Source organism: Eufriesea mexicana, unplaced genomic scaffold (assembly GCF_001483705.2).
Source record: "Eufriesea mexicana isolate 0111107269 unplaced genomic scaffold, ASM148370v2 scaffold657, whole genome shotgun sequence".
Taxonomy (NCBI): Eukaryota; Metazoa; Arthropoda; class Insecta; order Hymenoptera; family Apidae; genus Eufriesea; species Eufriesea mexicana.
The window spans coordinates 388,648-404,046 of record NW_016908821.1 but is presented as its reverse complement, the minus strand read 5'-3'; the positions used below and the strand labels follow the sequence as shown (position 1 = coordinate 404,046).

At 25.7% G+C, this 15,399-nt stretch overlaps 7 protein-coding genes across 13 annotated transcripts in view; 4 read left to right on the top strand and 3 right to left on the bottom strand.

The window, feature by feature from the left end:
• AdipoR (adiponectin receptor) overlaps nt 1-1,519 on the top strand; it is a 4,694-nt gene extending 3,175 nt beyond the window's left edge. For both annotated transcript variants that reach the window (XM_017898299.1, XM_017898300.1), the window contains exons 6-7: nt 93-257; nt 339-1,519. In XM_017898299.1, the coding sequence (XP_017753788.1) occupies nt 93-257; nt 339-473 (300 nt within the window). In that variant the 3' untranslated portion in view covers nt 474-1,519. The remainder of the gene's footprint in view (nt 1-92; nt 258-338) is intronic.
• A 2,697-nt stretch (nt 1,520-4,216) lies between these two features.
• Nucleotides 4,217-5,074, top strand: LOC108546332 (uncharacterized protein C3orf18 homolog). 2 transcript variants are annotated; one of them, XM_017898351.1, is made up of 2 exons: nt 4,217-4,586; nt 4,864-5,074. In XM_017898351.1, exons 1-2 carry the CDS (start codon nt 4,239-4,241, stop codon nt 5,056-5,058), a joined length of 543 nt encoding a protein of 180 aa, XP_017753840.1. In that variant the 5' UTR covers nt 4,217-4,238; the 3' UTR covers nt 5,059-5,074. The 2 variants fall into 2 exon arrangements, with proteins under 2 accessions (XP_017753840.1, XP_017753839.1); XM_017898350.1 differs by having other exon boundaries at nt 4,217-4,592.
• A 1,698-nt stretch (nt 5,075-6,772) lies between these two features.
• Nucleotides 6,773-8,677, bottom strand: D1 (D1 chromosomal protein). 3 transcript variants are annotated; one of them, XM_017898346.1, is made up of 5 exons: nt 8,550-8,677; nt 8,416-8,474; nt 8,154-8,236; nt 7,068-7,307; nt 6,773-6,904 (listed from the first exon to the last, which is right to left on the bottom strand). In XM_017898346.1, exons 4-5 carry the CDS (start codon nt 7,287-7,289, stop codon nt 6,773-6,775), a joined length of 354 nt encoding a protein of 117 aa, XP_017753835.1. In that variant the 5' UTR covers nt 7,290-7,307; nt 8,154-8,236; nt 8,416-8,474; nt 8,550-8,677. The 3 variants fall into 3 exon arrangements, with proteins under 3 accessions (XP_017753835.1, XP_017753834.1, XP_017753837.1); XM_017898345.1 differs by lacking the exon at nt 8,154-8,236; XM_017898348.1 differs by lacking the exons at nt 8,154-8,236; nt 8,416-8,474; nt 8,550-8,677 and adding an exon at nt 7,389-7,458.
• A 1,068-nt stretch (nt 8,678-9,745) lies between these two features.
• snf (U1 small nuclear ribonucleoprotein A snf) lies at nt 9,746-10,509 on the bottom strand. The gene is made up of 2 exons (XM_017898344.1): nt 10,273-10,509; nt 9,746-10,189 (listed from the first exon to the last, which is right to left on the bottom strand). The coding sequence occupies exons 1-2, from the start codon at nt 10,507-10,509 to the stop codon at nt 9,746-9,748; spliced, it is 681 nt and encodes a 226-aa protein (XP_017753833.1).
• Nucleotides 10,510-10,754: 245 nt separating this feature from the next.
• LOC108546255 (uncharacterized) lies at nt 10,755-11,873 on the top strand. Its single transcript, XM_083287388.1, is given in 5 exon segments — nt 10,755-10,759; nt 11,423-11,493; nt 11,496-11,623; nt 11,699-11,784; nt 11,786-11,873. Coding segments are annotated over 5 exon segments (378 nt in total).
• Nucleotides 11,874-11,962: 89 nt separating this feature from the next.
• Nucleotides 11,963-12,653, bottom strand: mRpS18C (mitochondrial ribosomal protein S18C). 2 transcript variants are annotated; one of them, XM_017898343.1, is made up of 3 exons: nt 12,580-12,653; nt 12,204-12,290; nt 11,963-12,098 (listed from the first exon to the last, which is right to left on the bottom strand). In XM_017898343.1, exons 1-3 carry the CDS (start codon nt 12,623-12,625, stop codon nt 12,007-12,009), a joined length of 225 nt encoding a protein of 74 aa, XP_017753832.1. In that variant the 5' UTR covers nt 12,626-12,653; the 3' UTR covers nt 11,963-12,006. The 2 variants fall into 2 exon arrangements, with proteins under 2 accessions (XP_017753832.1, XP_017753831.1); XM_017898342.1 differs by having other exon boundaries at nt 12,204-12,411; nt 12,494-12,647.
• A 174-nt stretch (nt 12,654-12,827) lies between these two features.
• Nucleotides 12,828-15,399, top strand: part of Mpcp1 (Mitochondrial phosphate carrier protein 1) — a 3,401-nt gene continuing 829 nt past the window's right edge. Inside the window, exons 1-5 of one of the 2 annotated variants that reach the window (XM_017898279.1) lie at nt 12,828-12,913; nt 12,982-13,142; nt 14,229-14,389; nt 14,472-14,708; nt 15,022-15,318. In XM_017898279.1, coding sequence (XP_017753768.1) covers nt 13,001-13,142; nt 14,229-14,389; nt 14,472-14,708; nt 15,022-15,318 — 837 coding nt within the window. In that variant the 5' untranslated portion in view covers nt 12,828-12,913; nt 12,982-13,000. Of the gene's footprint in view, nt 13,143-14,228; nt 14,390-14,471; nt 14,709-15,021; nt 15,319-15,399 lie in introns of both variants that reach the window. The other variant, XM_017898280.1, reaches the window with a different exon arrangement.

Sequence of the window (15,399 nt, the reverse complement as noted above, 5' to 3'; positions counted from 1 at the left end):
TAAAGAATTTTATTAAAATTTGAAATCAGAAACCAATAAGTTGTGTTAAATAATATGTTACCATATTAAAATTATCATATTCTTCTTTCTAGGTAATACCAGCAGTTCATTATGCCATTGCAGAGGGTTGGTTTAAAGCAATTAGTCAAGCATCTCTTGGATGGTTAATATTAATGGGATGTTTATATATCTTAGGTGCAATGTTTTATGCATTACGAGTACCTGAACGATTTTTCCCAGGCAAGTTCGATATTTGGGTAAATATTTATTTTTCTGCTTTTCAACTAATTGAGATTTTATCAATTTTTGTAATTCACTGAATAATTCATGTTATTCAGTTTCAGAGTCATCAAATCTTCCATGTATTAGTAATTGCAGCAGCTTTTGTTCATTACCATGGAATAACAGAAATGGCAATGTATAGAATGACAATAGGAGATTGTACAAATCCGTCACAGGTGATAGCTTTTTAATTATGCAATGGACATACAAGCTGTTTCTTTTATCCTACACATTCTAATATTTTCGTTATTTTTTCGGGTACAAAAAATGTGTCAGAATAAATTTATTTGATTTAAAGTTAAGAATATTATGAACCATGTTTCTTTTTTTCAAGAACATTTTTTCCGAGTTTTGAAGGAAATCTGGTAATTTTACTGGCCAAAAAATTCTTGATCCTCAACCTATTCAACAATCAGGCAAGATTAAAATAAATTTAGAGCATTCTATATGTTTCTCACATAATGGGCTGAACACTCATCATCTCGAAGTCACATACTTCTTCGGTAATGTAAGAATATACCATGAAGAAGTAATTGCAATTAATTTTTTACGAATTCAAGATATTTTATATTTAATGTTCCTTTGATGGAATATGAACCAATAATTTGATTTTTCATATCGCACCAAACATTGACATTACATGGACGTTAATGGTATATTTATTTATCTGTATTGGACACATAGATTATTTTGCTTGAGGAGTTAATTTAACTGAAAGAGACGATGTGCGTAAGGGAGAGAATATATTACTTACTTATCTATGATTTGTAAATGTTGTCCATTACCGAGGAGAAATATGGTTTCAAAATGATGGGTGTCCAGCTCATATGCAAAAAGCTATAGTCACTGAATTTTTTATGGCTTTAACTTAACGTGATTTTGTTATTTAAAAGTCATAGTGCTACAGTACGTTGAATTCCTCTTGATGTGTATTATACTAATGTATCATACAAAATAGTGATTCACAACTCTGAAAAAATAATCTTGAAAGAAAAAAAAAAACATGAATCATCATATTCTTAACTTTGTACCAAATAAATTTGTCGTGACACATTTTTCCATACCAACAACAGTAACGAAGATATGAGAATGTATAGGATAAAAAAAAACACCTCGTATAATATCGTGTTGTTGGATTTAACCTTTATCGAAATTTAAAAGGATTCCTAAATCTTTGTGTGTCAGTAGATCTGTACTACAAAAGAACTGCTGGAAACAATATCATAAAAATGAACAGCACAAGAATTCCGTAGTTCATTGTAATTAAAGAATTTAAAAAAAAATTTACAAGTACTTAATAAAACTTCACAATAAAGTACAATATGTGATATTGAAAATTACTAATGATAAATTTACAAGATTTAATTAAATAAAACTTTTTACACTTTCGTAAATCTGAATTTATGGAAAATATAGTTAACTTTGTATTGAATATTAAGCTCAACGTTTAAAACGTTTATCATATTTACCAAAAATTTCAGCAGTACAAAGTAACAAATAATATAACTATTTACACTTGTTGTTTCTTCCTTTATGCAAATAATTTATTTAACTAATGTAATTTGTTTATGTAGTAACTTTATTATATGCAAAATGGATATAATATTATAAATATCATTTCATTGACTGATAATGACTGATCTCTTGTTTCGTGCAGTTCTCTTACTTGTTGAAAACAAGTTAATAAAAAAATTGTAAAATACGAAACAGAGTACAGATGTATGGCAACGAACAAAATTTAATATAATTAAGATTTAGGAACTAATTACAAATACAAATGATTTCATAGTATAAGCACTATAAAAGTTGTAATATATTTTGAACACTGTTAAAGCAATGAAAACTATTTATTGTAATGATTGTGTGTGAAAAATTCAACTCTTTTTGGATCATTGGATTGGACACGGAAAGTAAAACACTGATTTTTTTTCAGTGTCTATGTCTTCAAAATTTATTATGTACCACAATTTGCGTTTTGACTTCCTATTTCCTGTATTGATTGTAATTTCTATTTTCCAATATTGGTAAAATAATTTCTAATATCACTTTTCCTTGTTAAATATTTACAATTTTTTTCCCATGTAAATCTATCTTTGTTGTAAAATACACATTTCATTACAGCTTTGTTGTTTTTTAGTATAAAAAACGTTGAATAATTTTGTTATTATTATAAGGTCTAATACTTATATAAAGAGATATTGTTGAACTTTTTACATAATTCGTAATATTGGTAATTAATAAAGAAAGAAATTATGAATTTCATATGTAAAAACACAATTATTCTACTTTATGTAATTTCTTAAAAATATATTTTTCTAAACAAATATTGCAATATCATTTGTGGACTATTTGAATGTATTAGAAACATCTTTATCCACTGTAATAAGTGACAATTGAAATACTTAGATATAAAGATCTGAATTAAAATCATTTAATTTTAATTAAACAAGAATGAAAATCATTTTATGAATTATATGTAGCTGAATTTATGTTTCAACGGTATATATAATTTAACTTTATTACCAAAATAAATATCTTTATTAAATAATACAAAAAATTCATTTCTTTTATTTATGTCTAATAAATTTTGTGTTAATCGCAATTACAAGTAAATAAATTGAAAAATAATTTTGATGATTTTCAGTATATTTTATGTAAAATAATGTTAATATTAAGTATTCATAAATTTGCAAAAGGTTATTAAATATTTTATAATAAAAATAATTATATATCTAATGTATAAGAAAAGGCAAATATTACATTTCTTAAAAATTTATATTTTTATATGTATAGCTATCAATTTATTTTTAATTAAAAAATTTTAAATAAAGCACAATTAAAGCATGAAGCAAAAATTGCTATTACTGTTTGTGCTGTATATGTGCATATGCGCATGCGCATGCACGTATATTTGTATTTTATATTGCAGCACTGATAATTTTAACAAATAATTCAAAATTTGTGTATCTTTAAAAATAAATTAAAATCCAATTTAATTAAATGATTATAATTATTTAATATTTTCATATATATTATATTAATTACGGAAGATATTAAAATCGATATAAAAATATATCTCGATAAGACTTCGATAAATAATACATTTCAATTAGGAACAGTTCGATAGTTGTCATATGTACGTCATATATAGTATACCTATGCGAGAAAGCTGCATTGCGATATCAATATGCATTGTTAAAACTAAAGGAAAAAACATAATCAAATTTCTGTTTGTGTAAAGGATGAAATCATGTTCCAAATAGAGCAATGGTTTATTTGTAGACTCCATGGTGAATTTGCAGACTCAAAAGAAAAATATTTATTTCAACAATTCAGTCGTGCGAAAAATGGAAGCACATAATTGTACTTTAAAGATAATTTAATATTTACGTCAAGTGATCGACAAATTTTTAATAAAAAAAAAAAAGAAAGAAAAAAAAGAACGTTTCAAGAAGAAGCGCACAAAAATTAAGTTGTAACATTCTCGATGGAGCGAAATTGTTATCATACTGTATTATCAGTAGTATAATACAAAAATTATCAAAATGCATAATAATCGATTTGTTTACAAACTTAAGTTGATAACTGTGATTTTCATTACAAATTATTTATATTTTATGATTATAAATATGTGATAAAGTGATACACTTACTTATTATGTCTATTCAAAGCACATAGAATCAAATATAGTGTCTGATATAATGATAAATTAAAATATTAATATTAATAATGTATTAATAGCAACATATTTACTGTTATGCTTTTTGCACATTATGTTTACTGTTTTTGGTGTAACAAAGTAAACAAGTGACGAGAGAATATTAATACAAATTGTATACTTTGGAAAATTAAAATTTTTGTAGCATATATAATGTAGATATTGATGAGTTTTTTTTCGATATATTTAAAATTCCATTTTTGATAAAAGATTAAATGCAGGTTTCTAATTAACAATAATGAATGAAATGAACACAACAAATGTTACAAATTCTGTAACATCTGAAATACTATTTGACAACGTTCAAAATTATACCTCCACTATGGCAAGTAACACATCTAATGGAATATCTGAAGTATATATGAATTCTACAGAAGAAAACGGAAGTATACAACAGTTATGGAATGTTACTAAGGCTGTCACATCATTACCTAATAGTACATTAGTTTCCTTTGAAACTTCAAGTACCAATATATATATGTCTACAACAACAGAAATTTTTGATGAATTTGGCCCACCAGATGGAATAGAATACATTTTTGTACCGCTTGGTGTAGTGGTCTTTGTTATTGTATTATCAGCTGTGGTATGGGTAGCGATATCACTTTTATATTTAAATCATAATCTTCTTTTAACTTTCATTTGCAGATTTGTAATACTTGGATAAATGTTTCTACATTAGGTATTATTACCTTTTTGTAGTATAATTTAAGTTTATTGGTCAGTTAATATTGTAATATTATATTTAAAATTTGATTAGTTTGTAGCTGCTTTTACTAAGAGTAAATTCTTTTACTGTTAAGAATTTAATAATTTTATAATATCTAACTCAAATATTTTAACAATATATTACATTTTTAAAGGTAATAATCATCTCAAGGAAAAGAAAGTTAGAACGTTTAAGACATAGACTCATGCCAATGTATAATTTTGATCCTGGTGAAGAAGAGGAAGATGACTGGGAAACTGAATTATTAGAAGAATGTTACAATAACCATCAGAGACGCGTATGTATACAAATTTTTATGCTCAAATTGATAAATGTGTTGTTAGTGTAGCATACTTTATCTTACAGCAAGGATATCAATCTATGGATACAGAAGAAAATGCTGAACTATTTGGAAATCATTGACAAAATATTTACAATAATCTTTCAAAAACTTTGTATTACTTACAACTGTTATAGATTAAAAATTACAGTATTCAGTAGATTTACATATTTACTTAATGTTCAAATAGTTTGTATATATCTTTGAATTCAAAGGATAAAATTCAAATTCATAAGTTTTATATATGGGATGATATTTCAGAATATATTAGGTATTAAAGTTTAATCTATCATAAAAATTATATGATAATATAGTAAAATTGAATTCTTTGTTTCAATGTGACAATATCCATAAAATGGATTTATGCTGAATTTAATAATTTCATAATAGAAAAGCAGAGACCAGAATGACTGAGACTTCATTTTATTATTAAAATTCGCTGTATACTGTTTATAACAGTTTTTCATAAATGTACAATTTTTGCTATGTGCTTGAAGTTCAATTATATATATATATATATATTTTTTCATATCCTTTCCTTTGAAAATACATCAGTGAAATGAAATGTCAATTGTTCAATCAAAACTTTAATTTTTATAGTACAAAATATTTCGATTTTATTCTGTTTCTATTTAATACTAGAAAAATTTTATTTAGCGTGTGAAAATTAAGTGTCTAGCAAAAAAGTAATAGATATACTTTTAAATATTAGTAAAAATTTGGGATTTTCCATATAGTTATTGTAGATAGATATTATTCAATTTCGTTTCTCTAGCAACTTACTAAGTAGTATTAAAAAATTAAATATAAATAGTATTAAATATAATTTTTAAGATTTCAATTAAATGTATTTGTGATATTGTAATATAGCAACAAAATTTCAGAGGTACACCTTTAGCTAGAATACAATGTATTGTTAATGAAGAGTATATATACATAATATAACAATTAATAAGAGAGTCATTTTATAAGTTTATTTACTTCGATACAAATTTGACATTCACACATATACGTGTTTAAAAAATGACGTTAATGTTCACTTGTTCAAATGTAATTAAAAAAGGATATTTCTTGCACATGATACACACAAGAAGTATTTTACTCTTTTTTTCATATTTCTTATATGTTATATTATTAAATTTGTATGTAATTTTTGGCTTTAAGAATTATAACACGCATACACAGGAGCAAAATAGGTAAGAAATATATAATGTATTTATGCACCATATATCTTAAAGTTAGCCAAAGTCTTCGTTTTAATTCCAAGTCAGCTTATGAGATCTGAATTTCTAAGTTCAAAATTTCTCCCATTAAAATACTTAAATTTCATTTTGATACTTAAAAGATAACCATGATGATGATAATGATAATGATAATGATAATAATATACTAATAATGAATAATAATAATACTAATTATAATAATTATATTAAGAGTAATTATAATAAAAAGTAAATACTATAAAGTGCTTTACATATTCTTAACTCAGATTTCTGTGCAATTCTTTTTTTGCAAACATAATTATCACAAATTATAATTTCATATAACTTCCTTGGAACTTGAGCAGTTTTTGTTCAGTTTTTAAAAATAATATGTTACCACTTTACTATTTTAATTTGCAGATTATGATATAAAAAGCAAACTTAAAAGTTTTAATTTTGTCGCCAGTTTTTTAAAAATTTTCAAAGAATAATTCTGATACATTGAATTTATTTTTTTACATTTAATTTTCTTCCTCCTCTTCTTCCTCTTCTTCCTGCTCATCTTCTTCTTCACCAGTACTTTCTGGTTTTTCTTCTTTCTTTTTAGGTCTACCACGGCCCCGTCCTGAAGCATTTCCTTTAGTTGAACCTTGCTGAAATTAACATATATTTTCTAATTTCTTGTACATTAAAAATAAATAAATGAAAAAAACAATATACAGCAACAATTTTACAAATACCTAGTCTCCCTTCCAATACTCTTTTTTCATAATAAGATAAAAATTAATAGTTTTTATTTTATAAATTAAAACATACCTTCTTTTTATGAGATCCTTTTGGTCGTCCTCTCCCTTTTTTAACAGGTACAGGCGATGCATCATCTTCATTATCAGATTTTGCAGTGCGTACTACATTATTTTTATCAGCAGCAGGTCTGCCTCGCTTTTTGGGTTCTTTAACTGTATTCTTATCTGTTTTTGCTGGTCTACCTCGTTTCTTTTTTTGTTCTTCAACAACAGGTGAATTGTCATCTGACATTTTTAATCCTTTATATCACTGCATAATTAAAAATTCTATACTATAATGTAAATATTAATTTAAAAGTTTTATTTACGCAATAATTTTATGGCTACTAACTTTTAATATAAAATTTAGTAGATTAAGTTCAATGAAAAAAAAAGTAACAAAATGAATTTACATCAAAAATATTCATATCAGTAATTATTTAAAGAACTGTATTTCTTATAAATAAACACGTAGATATTTTCTACAAAATTTAATCTCACATTACTACACATTAATAAACATTGCATTGCATTGAAAATATAAAATACTTATATAGAGAAAAACACAAAATTTTATATGACTATCGATTTTCGAACTTCCTTATAAAATTTATTTAATTTAAATTTAATATATATATATATATTCCACTATAAATTGTATCAAAAAAAAAAAATTAAGGATATTAATTGTGTTTTATTGTACTTTAGTATAAATTATGCGCCTAATACGTCCATATCGAGTATCATAAAGCGGCAGTTTTGTAACCGGTTAATTGCGGTCAAATAAAACAATTATGCAAAATTAATCACATATACATAACGTTCTAATAAATATATGTATAAATTAAATATTATTACTCTTTTCGAAATAATGAAATTATAATTAATATTATTGTTAATTTTTTTAAAGAAAAGGCCATTACAACAATAAATGAATACTTTCTGAAATTTCCGCGCCCGCCATTTTCAAAAATATTAAGCGGCCTATATATTATTTGTTTCTCCATATATATAATCCTAAAGAAAAACATATAATAATAGCGAAAGACAAAAATTTGTAATGTTCTTTTATAAGAACAAAATAATAACTCGGAGAACCGCTATTAAAGGCACATACGATAGCATCACTTGGCTGCTAGGGACGCCATGATCGACAAATCATGGCAACACCAGAGTCGTGGTAGCGTCCATCACCGATCTCTTTATAAGAAAATGAATAAATATCTCTGTAAGTAATAATCGGTTCTGCGTGAAAGATTGACGAAAAAATCGTTGAGAAAATTATCTACGAGTTTTTTAATCTTCCACTACAATGAATGCGCATACCATCCGAAGAAGTACAATATTTACTGGAGAAAAAGTCGTTAACAGACACTCACCTCAAATTTCTCGTGTGTATGAAGACAAAGGCAATCGTTCAGTCGGCGCGCGCGTCGTACTGTAAGAAAATCAGACTGTGTTCTTTCCTACGTACACTGTATATAAAAACGTTTAATCTTCTTTTATGTATTACCTGAACACGAACCACCCAATCTTTCTCTTCTTGGCGTACTTTTAATACTATCGCGCGCGTCGACTACACAAAACTATGCTCTATGAGCGAGTCCTAACGCAACAACTCACAATTCACTGCGCGAATAGCGAGACGCGACTGACCTGATCGAGATGATGCACTGTACTCCGATTCGTTCACTCTCCTAAGAAGCCCTCCCCCACTCTGTAGACAACACGCCAACTGATTCCCGCCAAAATATCATAATACTACTTAAAATTATAGTTTCTTAAGAAATGTAATTATTTTAGTTTCTTATTACTCACGTAAAAACAAATATTTTTAATGTTGAAAATTTTCAAAATTTGACTACTCTGTAAAACACAGAGCAATTTGTAGAAATAATGTAGTGTTTATAAAAAATAAAAAATCAGTTATTTGGCGGGAATATTGTTTTAGTATATAATATTGAAAATATTAATTTTACAATATTGATTTAAATTAGTATTAATTTATGTAATTTAATTATAATTATAAAATAATTTTATTCAAGCTTTAAATGCTTGGACTTTAAAAGTATTAGTATTGCCATTCTAAAATGGCAAAGGTATAGTGATTATAAAACTACAAAAAAAATTGATGTCTGTAATTTACAACTATTTTATCAATATATAAAAAATGTGTAAATATATCTTTAAAAAATAAATTTCATTTTTTAGTTATTTTTATCTTGAAATAATTGAAATTTCAGTTATTACAATTAATGATTAAGGCTACATTTTATGTTGCCAGAAAAAATTAACTAAAAGTACTGATATTCAACACAATATGGAAATAAAAATTTATAAGTTACTATAACATTTTTTAAATTAATTAATGTTAGTCTTTTGCAGTTATATTTTATGTTATCATAAAAATGGATTAAAGACGACTTCATTTAACAAAACGTTGTTGAAAAAATTTTATATATTGTTTTAATTGCTATGTACAGTATGAAATTTGATTTGTATGTATACATCACAAAATTTTGTACACATGTGGTTTCTGAATTTATATAGCATGTAGCATATTCTAACTTATTTATAAATCTTCATTTAAGAAGTCTTTAATTACACTTGCATGTATTTTCATAAATTTCTAAATAAGATCTATTACAACACACACACATTTTTCCATTCTTTAACAATGTTTTCATACAGACCATATTATTATACACTTTATTTTTTTGCAAACGAAATTTTCATTGCATGAGAAGGTGTAATTTTAAATCCTTGAAGAGCATCTTTTGCAGCTCCTGATTGAACTTCATTCTCAAATTCAACAAATGCAATATCATGTCTGTTTGGTACTAAACGTACTTCTTTGAAGCCAGGAAACTGATTGAAAAGCATAGATAACATCATTTCACTGGTCTCATCTGGTAAATTTGTAAGGAATAAAATTTGATTTGGTGGCTGTTCTGGTACAGCTGTATTAACTAAACCAGCATGTACCACAACAATTTGTTGAGAATGCTTAGCTTGTTCTTTGGCACGTTTCTTGGCACGTTTAGCTTCTTCATCAGCTGCAGGAACAACTCGTTTTGGTTTCTTAGGTCGTTCTGCATATGTTCCTTTCATTTTTGCAATTATATCACTGTCTGTTTTTGCATATTGTATCCTCTAAGATAGAATTAATTAGAATAATTATTATTTTTATTATTTCATCAATAAAAATGTTATAATTTTTACATGTTAATACTGACCATTGGTTTATCATAAAATGGAAAACCTTGCATTGACCTTAAAGCATTTGTAGCACTAGCTATTTCTTTAAAAATAACAAATGCTTGTCCACGCATTTTCAATGTTTTTAGTGCTACAATATCTAATATTTGACCGAACTGGGAAAAAATTGCATATAAAGATTTCTTTAGTTCCTCTTTCTTTATTTTTTCATTTAAATTATTAATATAAATTGTATTATTTGGCCTAATGTCCATTGCCACTGCAAAAAAAGTTTTTCGATATAAATTATTTTTACCTGATAAATATTAACAAATTGAAATAAATGTAATTATATAAATGTAGCACATTGTACAATAAATACAATAATAACATTAAACTAACTTACTTAAATAATCTTCGAAAACAAATATGATATAACTGTTATAATATATTTAATACTTTTTATATACTAAACAATTGTATTTAGTCGGCGTCACTTACTCATAAAGGTTAGAGTACAATGAAGTATAACAATGAGTGTATACATGTAGAGTGGAAACTTAATATTAAAAATATTCTATATTAAATTCAAGTTAAGTCAGGATTTAAAATTTTTAATTACTTATTACGAAGATATTTTATATATTTATATATTTATAATTATTACATAAATATTGTTTTACTGGAAGTATTATATTTATACTTTCATTACAACAAATATAATATATAAATTAGCTATAGTACATTTAAAATAATTTAATGTTCGTAGAAACGCATATTATTTTTGAAAAAGGGAAAATAAACAAATTTATATTAATATTAAATTCAAATGTGTTTAGTAAAATTCATCATGCTTAATTGTTTATAATTATAATATGTAATATGTTTTTCATAATATTATTAGATTATTTATATAAAAATTAATCACGTAAAAAGAAAAACCTAGTATCAAGTAAATATGCATTATTTTTAGGAATATGAATGTTAAGTCATTTAAAAATAGTCAGAGAGTAAATAAATCCTCTTGTTCTCCATTTTATATTTCTCGGAATAATAATAACACAGATAATACAAATAAATGTGAAACAACGTGAAACAATAAGTAAATATAAAATATTATCACATTTTCAAAGTTTGAAATTAATAGTAAATACTATTATTAATTCTTTTTATTTTATTATAAAATAGAAAGTTATCTATAACGAAAAGGCAGCTTTTCCAACAAATTTCTACTCCCAAGAAATTATGTTTAAATGGAGAAACAATAGAAAAATTGATACTGAAATAAAAAAGAAATTATATGAAACTGATTTAAAATCATTGAACAATAGAGTACAACAAAGGGAAGAATCAGTTAAAATTTTGAAAACTACATTATGGTGTAGAATAAAAAGCTAAAAAAAATATTTATTCTAAATCATATTATAAATATCAATTATTTATATGAATTATATGTGATTAAAGAATAAAATAGAAAACTTAGAGAGTGCTATTAAGAAATGGATAGAATGTTGCCAAAATGTCCTTATAGATTATCAAAAGAATTTAGAAGAAAAGAATAATGCAAATGTCTGAAATTTTATTTTCACTTAATATTAATCCTGACATAGTTTATTTTTCTATTGATAGTGTTTATTAATTTATAATTATATCTTATAATGATCTCTCTCTCTTTCTCTATTTTTCTCTCTCACACACACACACACACACACGCGCGCGCGCGCGCGCCTAAAATAAAAGAATAATTAACATAAAATGACTATAAATTTTATTTAAAACTTGTGTGGTTTAAATGGAAAGTTAGGATTAAATAACATTGGATCATTAACAAATTTAGGATCCTTAGTCATAAAACCCATTAAACCTGAAACAAAAATATAATAAAATATAATAATATATTCTGGAATATAAATAAAGGATATAGATAAATGATATTAAGAAGAACAAAATTGATGTCTGTATTGCTTACCAGCCTGTTGTGCTTTTCTCATCTCTTGCTCCACTCTTTTCTGTTTATATTCGCACAATCCAGTTATATGTTTTTCATAAATTCTACCTGTAAAACGACTTTGAAATTGAGATAGTAAACGTATATTTTTATAATCTGGTTCAATGTTTAGTTTACATAAAATGCATAACTTTCGTTTCTCCTTATACGGATTTTCGATTGCAACTGGCTACAAAGAAAATAAAAAAAAATGTTTACTATTTTACTAGACAATTTTCATTGAATAGAATACACATTTATGATGACATTACCATATTTAAATCTACTGTATGTATTGATATATCTGGAATATGTGCTTTGTTAGTGCTACTACGAAAAAAAAGTGTTGGAATTCTACCTCTCGCATACTTTGAAATATGTATATTTGTAAGAGCAAAAATCATTTTTGGTTAAAGTAAACGTGCTTATGAGAATTAAATGTAAAACGTAATAGTCATTGAAAATATATTTAAAATAGAATCGACGCCTCTGAAAACATCAAAGAGTAACATATTTTAGTGAAGTTTAGGTTAGTTCGCATAACGCTTGATAGAGATCGCCATAGTGTATTTAAACTTGATTTCTTATCTATAGAGTAATAATCAATGGACTATATTACTAAACGGATTCCGTTATTAAAGTCTCTGCCACTCTTTTCCTGTCAGGCGGAGGCGAGGGTCGTAATTTTGAAGGTTTTATAGCCAGTAGTTTAGACTAATATAATTGTTATATAAAAATCTTCAATTAGTGGTGTATGCAGGTAAAGTGGTAAAGACAAGATGTGGCCCTCAATATTGGACGTAGCCAAAATGAATCCATTTGGAACACCGATCATGACAGCTAAATGTCAGGGGCAGACCGAACTCACCCAAGCTCTTATTAAAAATCGTCACATTGCCGCTGCTTCAGTTGCATCGGGTGGTTAGTAATTTACAAATAATGTTTATGTAATTTAAGTAATTTAACTAACATTAAATTATAATTTTCTATCGAAGAACTATTTTATTGATGCTATATGTAGGTAATTGATATTCATTCACTAAAAATTAATTTCTTATTGCATTCAGATTTATTCATTATATTTTAGAGAAATTTAAAACTAATAAATATTATTATGTGATATAAAATATTATTGTTAGATATTAATTAATTATGAAAAAGATAATGTTTAAGATAAAATGATACATTTAGATTATATATCTTTTAATAAACCTAAAAATGAATAAAGTTTACGTTTTGCAATCAACAATTAATTCATTGTACATCTTGCAAAATTTTTTAATTTAGTTATGACAGATTATATAACGAATATAGATCGGCCGCATGGCGTATTATATTCCTATATGTTTATGTAAATTTATTCTTTTTTTTATAGTTTACTTTTCTTTTATATATCTTATACTAAATTGCATTTCTAGAAACTACAGATACAATTTTGTATAAAATATTTCTTTAATATGACAGTAAAAAATATTTTATATTTGATTGTTATACACAATGTGAATAGTTGCATAAGAAGTAGCCATTTTGTCGAATATTGCGCGTACGGGTGTCCTCAAAGCCTTGGTTGACATTCGAATAAAAATAATAGTTCACGTTAGTACGGTGACCGTGACCGAGAAATAATTAAAGATATCTTACTGTACTTGAAAAGTTTATTATTGGATTAGACCAAGGTAGTACGATCGTTCATACTAATTTTGAAATTTTGCCAATTTCAAATTTCGTACGCATTTTCTAATCAATGATAGTTTTCATCGTCGATTAAATAGTAATTATTGTAATATAATAACTATAATATATATTGATTAATCAATTAAATTAAGTTTTAGAAAGTTAGTTTTAAGAATTATACTTATAATAGACGGAAATGTTTTTATAAATACATTGCTTGATAATTATTGATTGTTCTCATTCACTTTATTAAATATAGATTGTGTAGATGTGTTTAAAAGATTCAATATTAATTTAATATGTTTAAATGATAATATCTTTCTTTATATTTAGATAGCTGTGAATTTGGATCAAATAAATATTTTATGCTGTGTGGTTTGGGTGGTATTTTATCATGTGGTATCACCCATACCATGGTCACTCCCTTGGATTTAGTGAAATGTCGTATTCAAGTAGACCCTGCAAAGTACAAATCAGTTTTCAATGGGTTCCGAGTAAGAAACAAATTATTTTTGATAATATTTGCTTATATATTTGTTTATATATAACTACAATTTTAAATATTTTGTTGTTTAGGTAACTTTGGCTGAAGATGGAACTCGAGGTTTAGTTAAAGGATGGGCTCCAACATTCTTTGGTTACTCCATTCAAGGAATGTTCAAATTTGGACTTTACGAAGTCTTTAAAGTATATTACTCAGCTCTTGCTGGAGAAGAAATTTCATATGAATATAGGACATCTTTATATTTAGTCTCTTCAGCATCTGCAGAATTTTTTGCTGACATTGGTCTAGCTCCTCTTGAAGCTTCTAAAGTAATTATCAGCCAGTTTTGTACTCATGATAATTTTTTTAATATTTAATTTAAAAAAGAGAACAGTCAGATCAATACTGTCTCTTTCGTGTTTTAAACAAATTATCAGATATTGCATTTGTATTATCTATGCATTTTTGTGATTAGTTCTACATTCAAAACAAAATAGAATTGTTCTTTTGTTCCTCCATATTATTCCAACCAATCCACATTTTTACTTCATCATGTCCAATATCATGTATATTGTAAGTTTCTTCAGTTACTATGAAATTGGAGAAATCATAATGCATAAAGTGTATTTGCCATTTTCACAGGTCAAGATTCAAACTACACCAGGGTTTGCAAATACTTTGAGAGAAGCTTTCCCAAAAATATATGGAGAAGAAGGTCTTAGTGGTTTTTATAAAGGACTGGTACCTTTGTGGCTTCGTCAGATTCCATATACAATGATGAAGTTTGCTTGCTTTGAGCGTACGCTTGAACTCTTGTACAAGTATGTAGTTCCTAAACCAAGGCAAGAATGTACAAAGGGTGAACAATTAGTTGTTACTTTTGCTGCGGGATATATCGCTGGTGTATTTTGTGCAATTGTATCCCATCCTGCTGATTCTGTAAGTATATATCTTTATGTATGCATTTTTATTTTTATTTATAATTTATTTAATTTAATTATTTAAATATATATTTTTTTA

Excerpts from the sequence above, each read along its gene's own strand:
- LOC108546332 (XM_017898350.1), top strand. The coding sequence starts at position 4,239 with ATGAATGAAATGAACACAACAAATGTTACAAATTCTGTAACATCTGAA. Across the intron at positions 4,593-4,863 it reads TATTATCAGCTGTGGTATGG|GTAATAATCATCTCAAGGAA; the intron begins GTAGCGATATCA and ends ACATTTTTAAAG.
- D1 (XM_017898346.1), bottom strand. The coding sequence starts at position 7,289 with ATGTCAGATGACAATTCACCTGTTGTTGAAGAACAAAAAAAGAAACGA. Across the intron at positions 6,905-7,067 it reads AAGGATCTCATAAAAAGAAG|CAAGGTTCAACTAAAGGAAA; the intron begins GTATGTTTTAAT and ends TGTTAATTTCAG.
- snf (XM_017898344.1), bottom strand. The coding sequence starts at position 10,509 with ATGGACATTAGGCCAAATAATACAATTTATATTAATAATTTAAATGAA. Across the intron at positions 10,190-10,272 it reads CATTTTATGATAAACCAATG|AGGATACAATATGCAAAAAC; the intron begins GTCAGTATTAAC and ends ATTCTATCTTAG.
- mRpS18C (XM_017898342.1), bottom strand. The coding sequence starts at position 12,625 with ATGATTTTTGCTCTTACAAATATACATATTTCAAAGTATGCGAGAGGT. Across the intron at positions 12,412-12,493 it reads ATACAGTAGATTTAAATATG|CCAGTTGCAATCGAAAATCC; the intron begins GTAATGTCATCA and ends TTTTCTTTGTAG. Across the intron at positions 12,099-12,203 it reads GAGAAAAGCACAACAGGCTG|GTTTAATGGGTTTTATGACT; the intron begins GTAAGCAATACA and ends TTTTTGTTTCAG.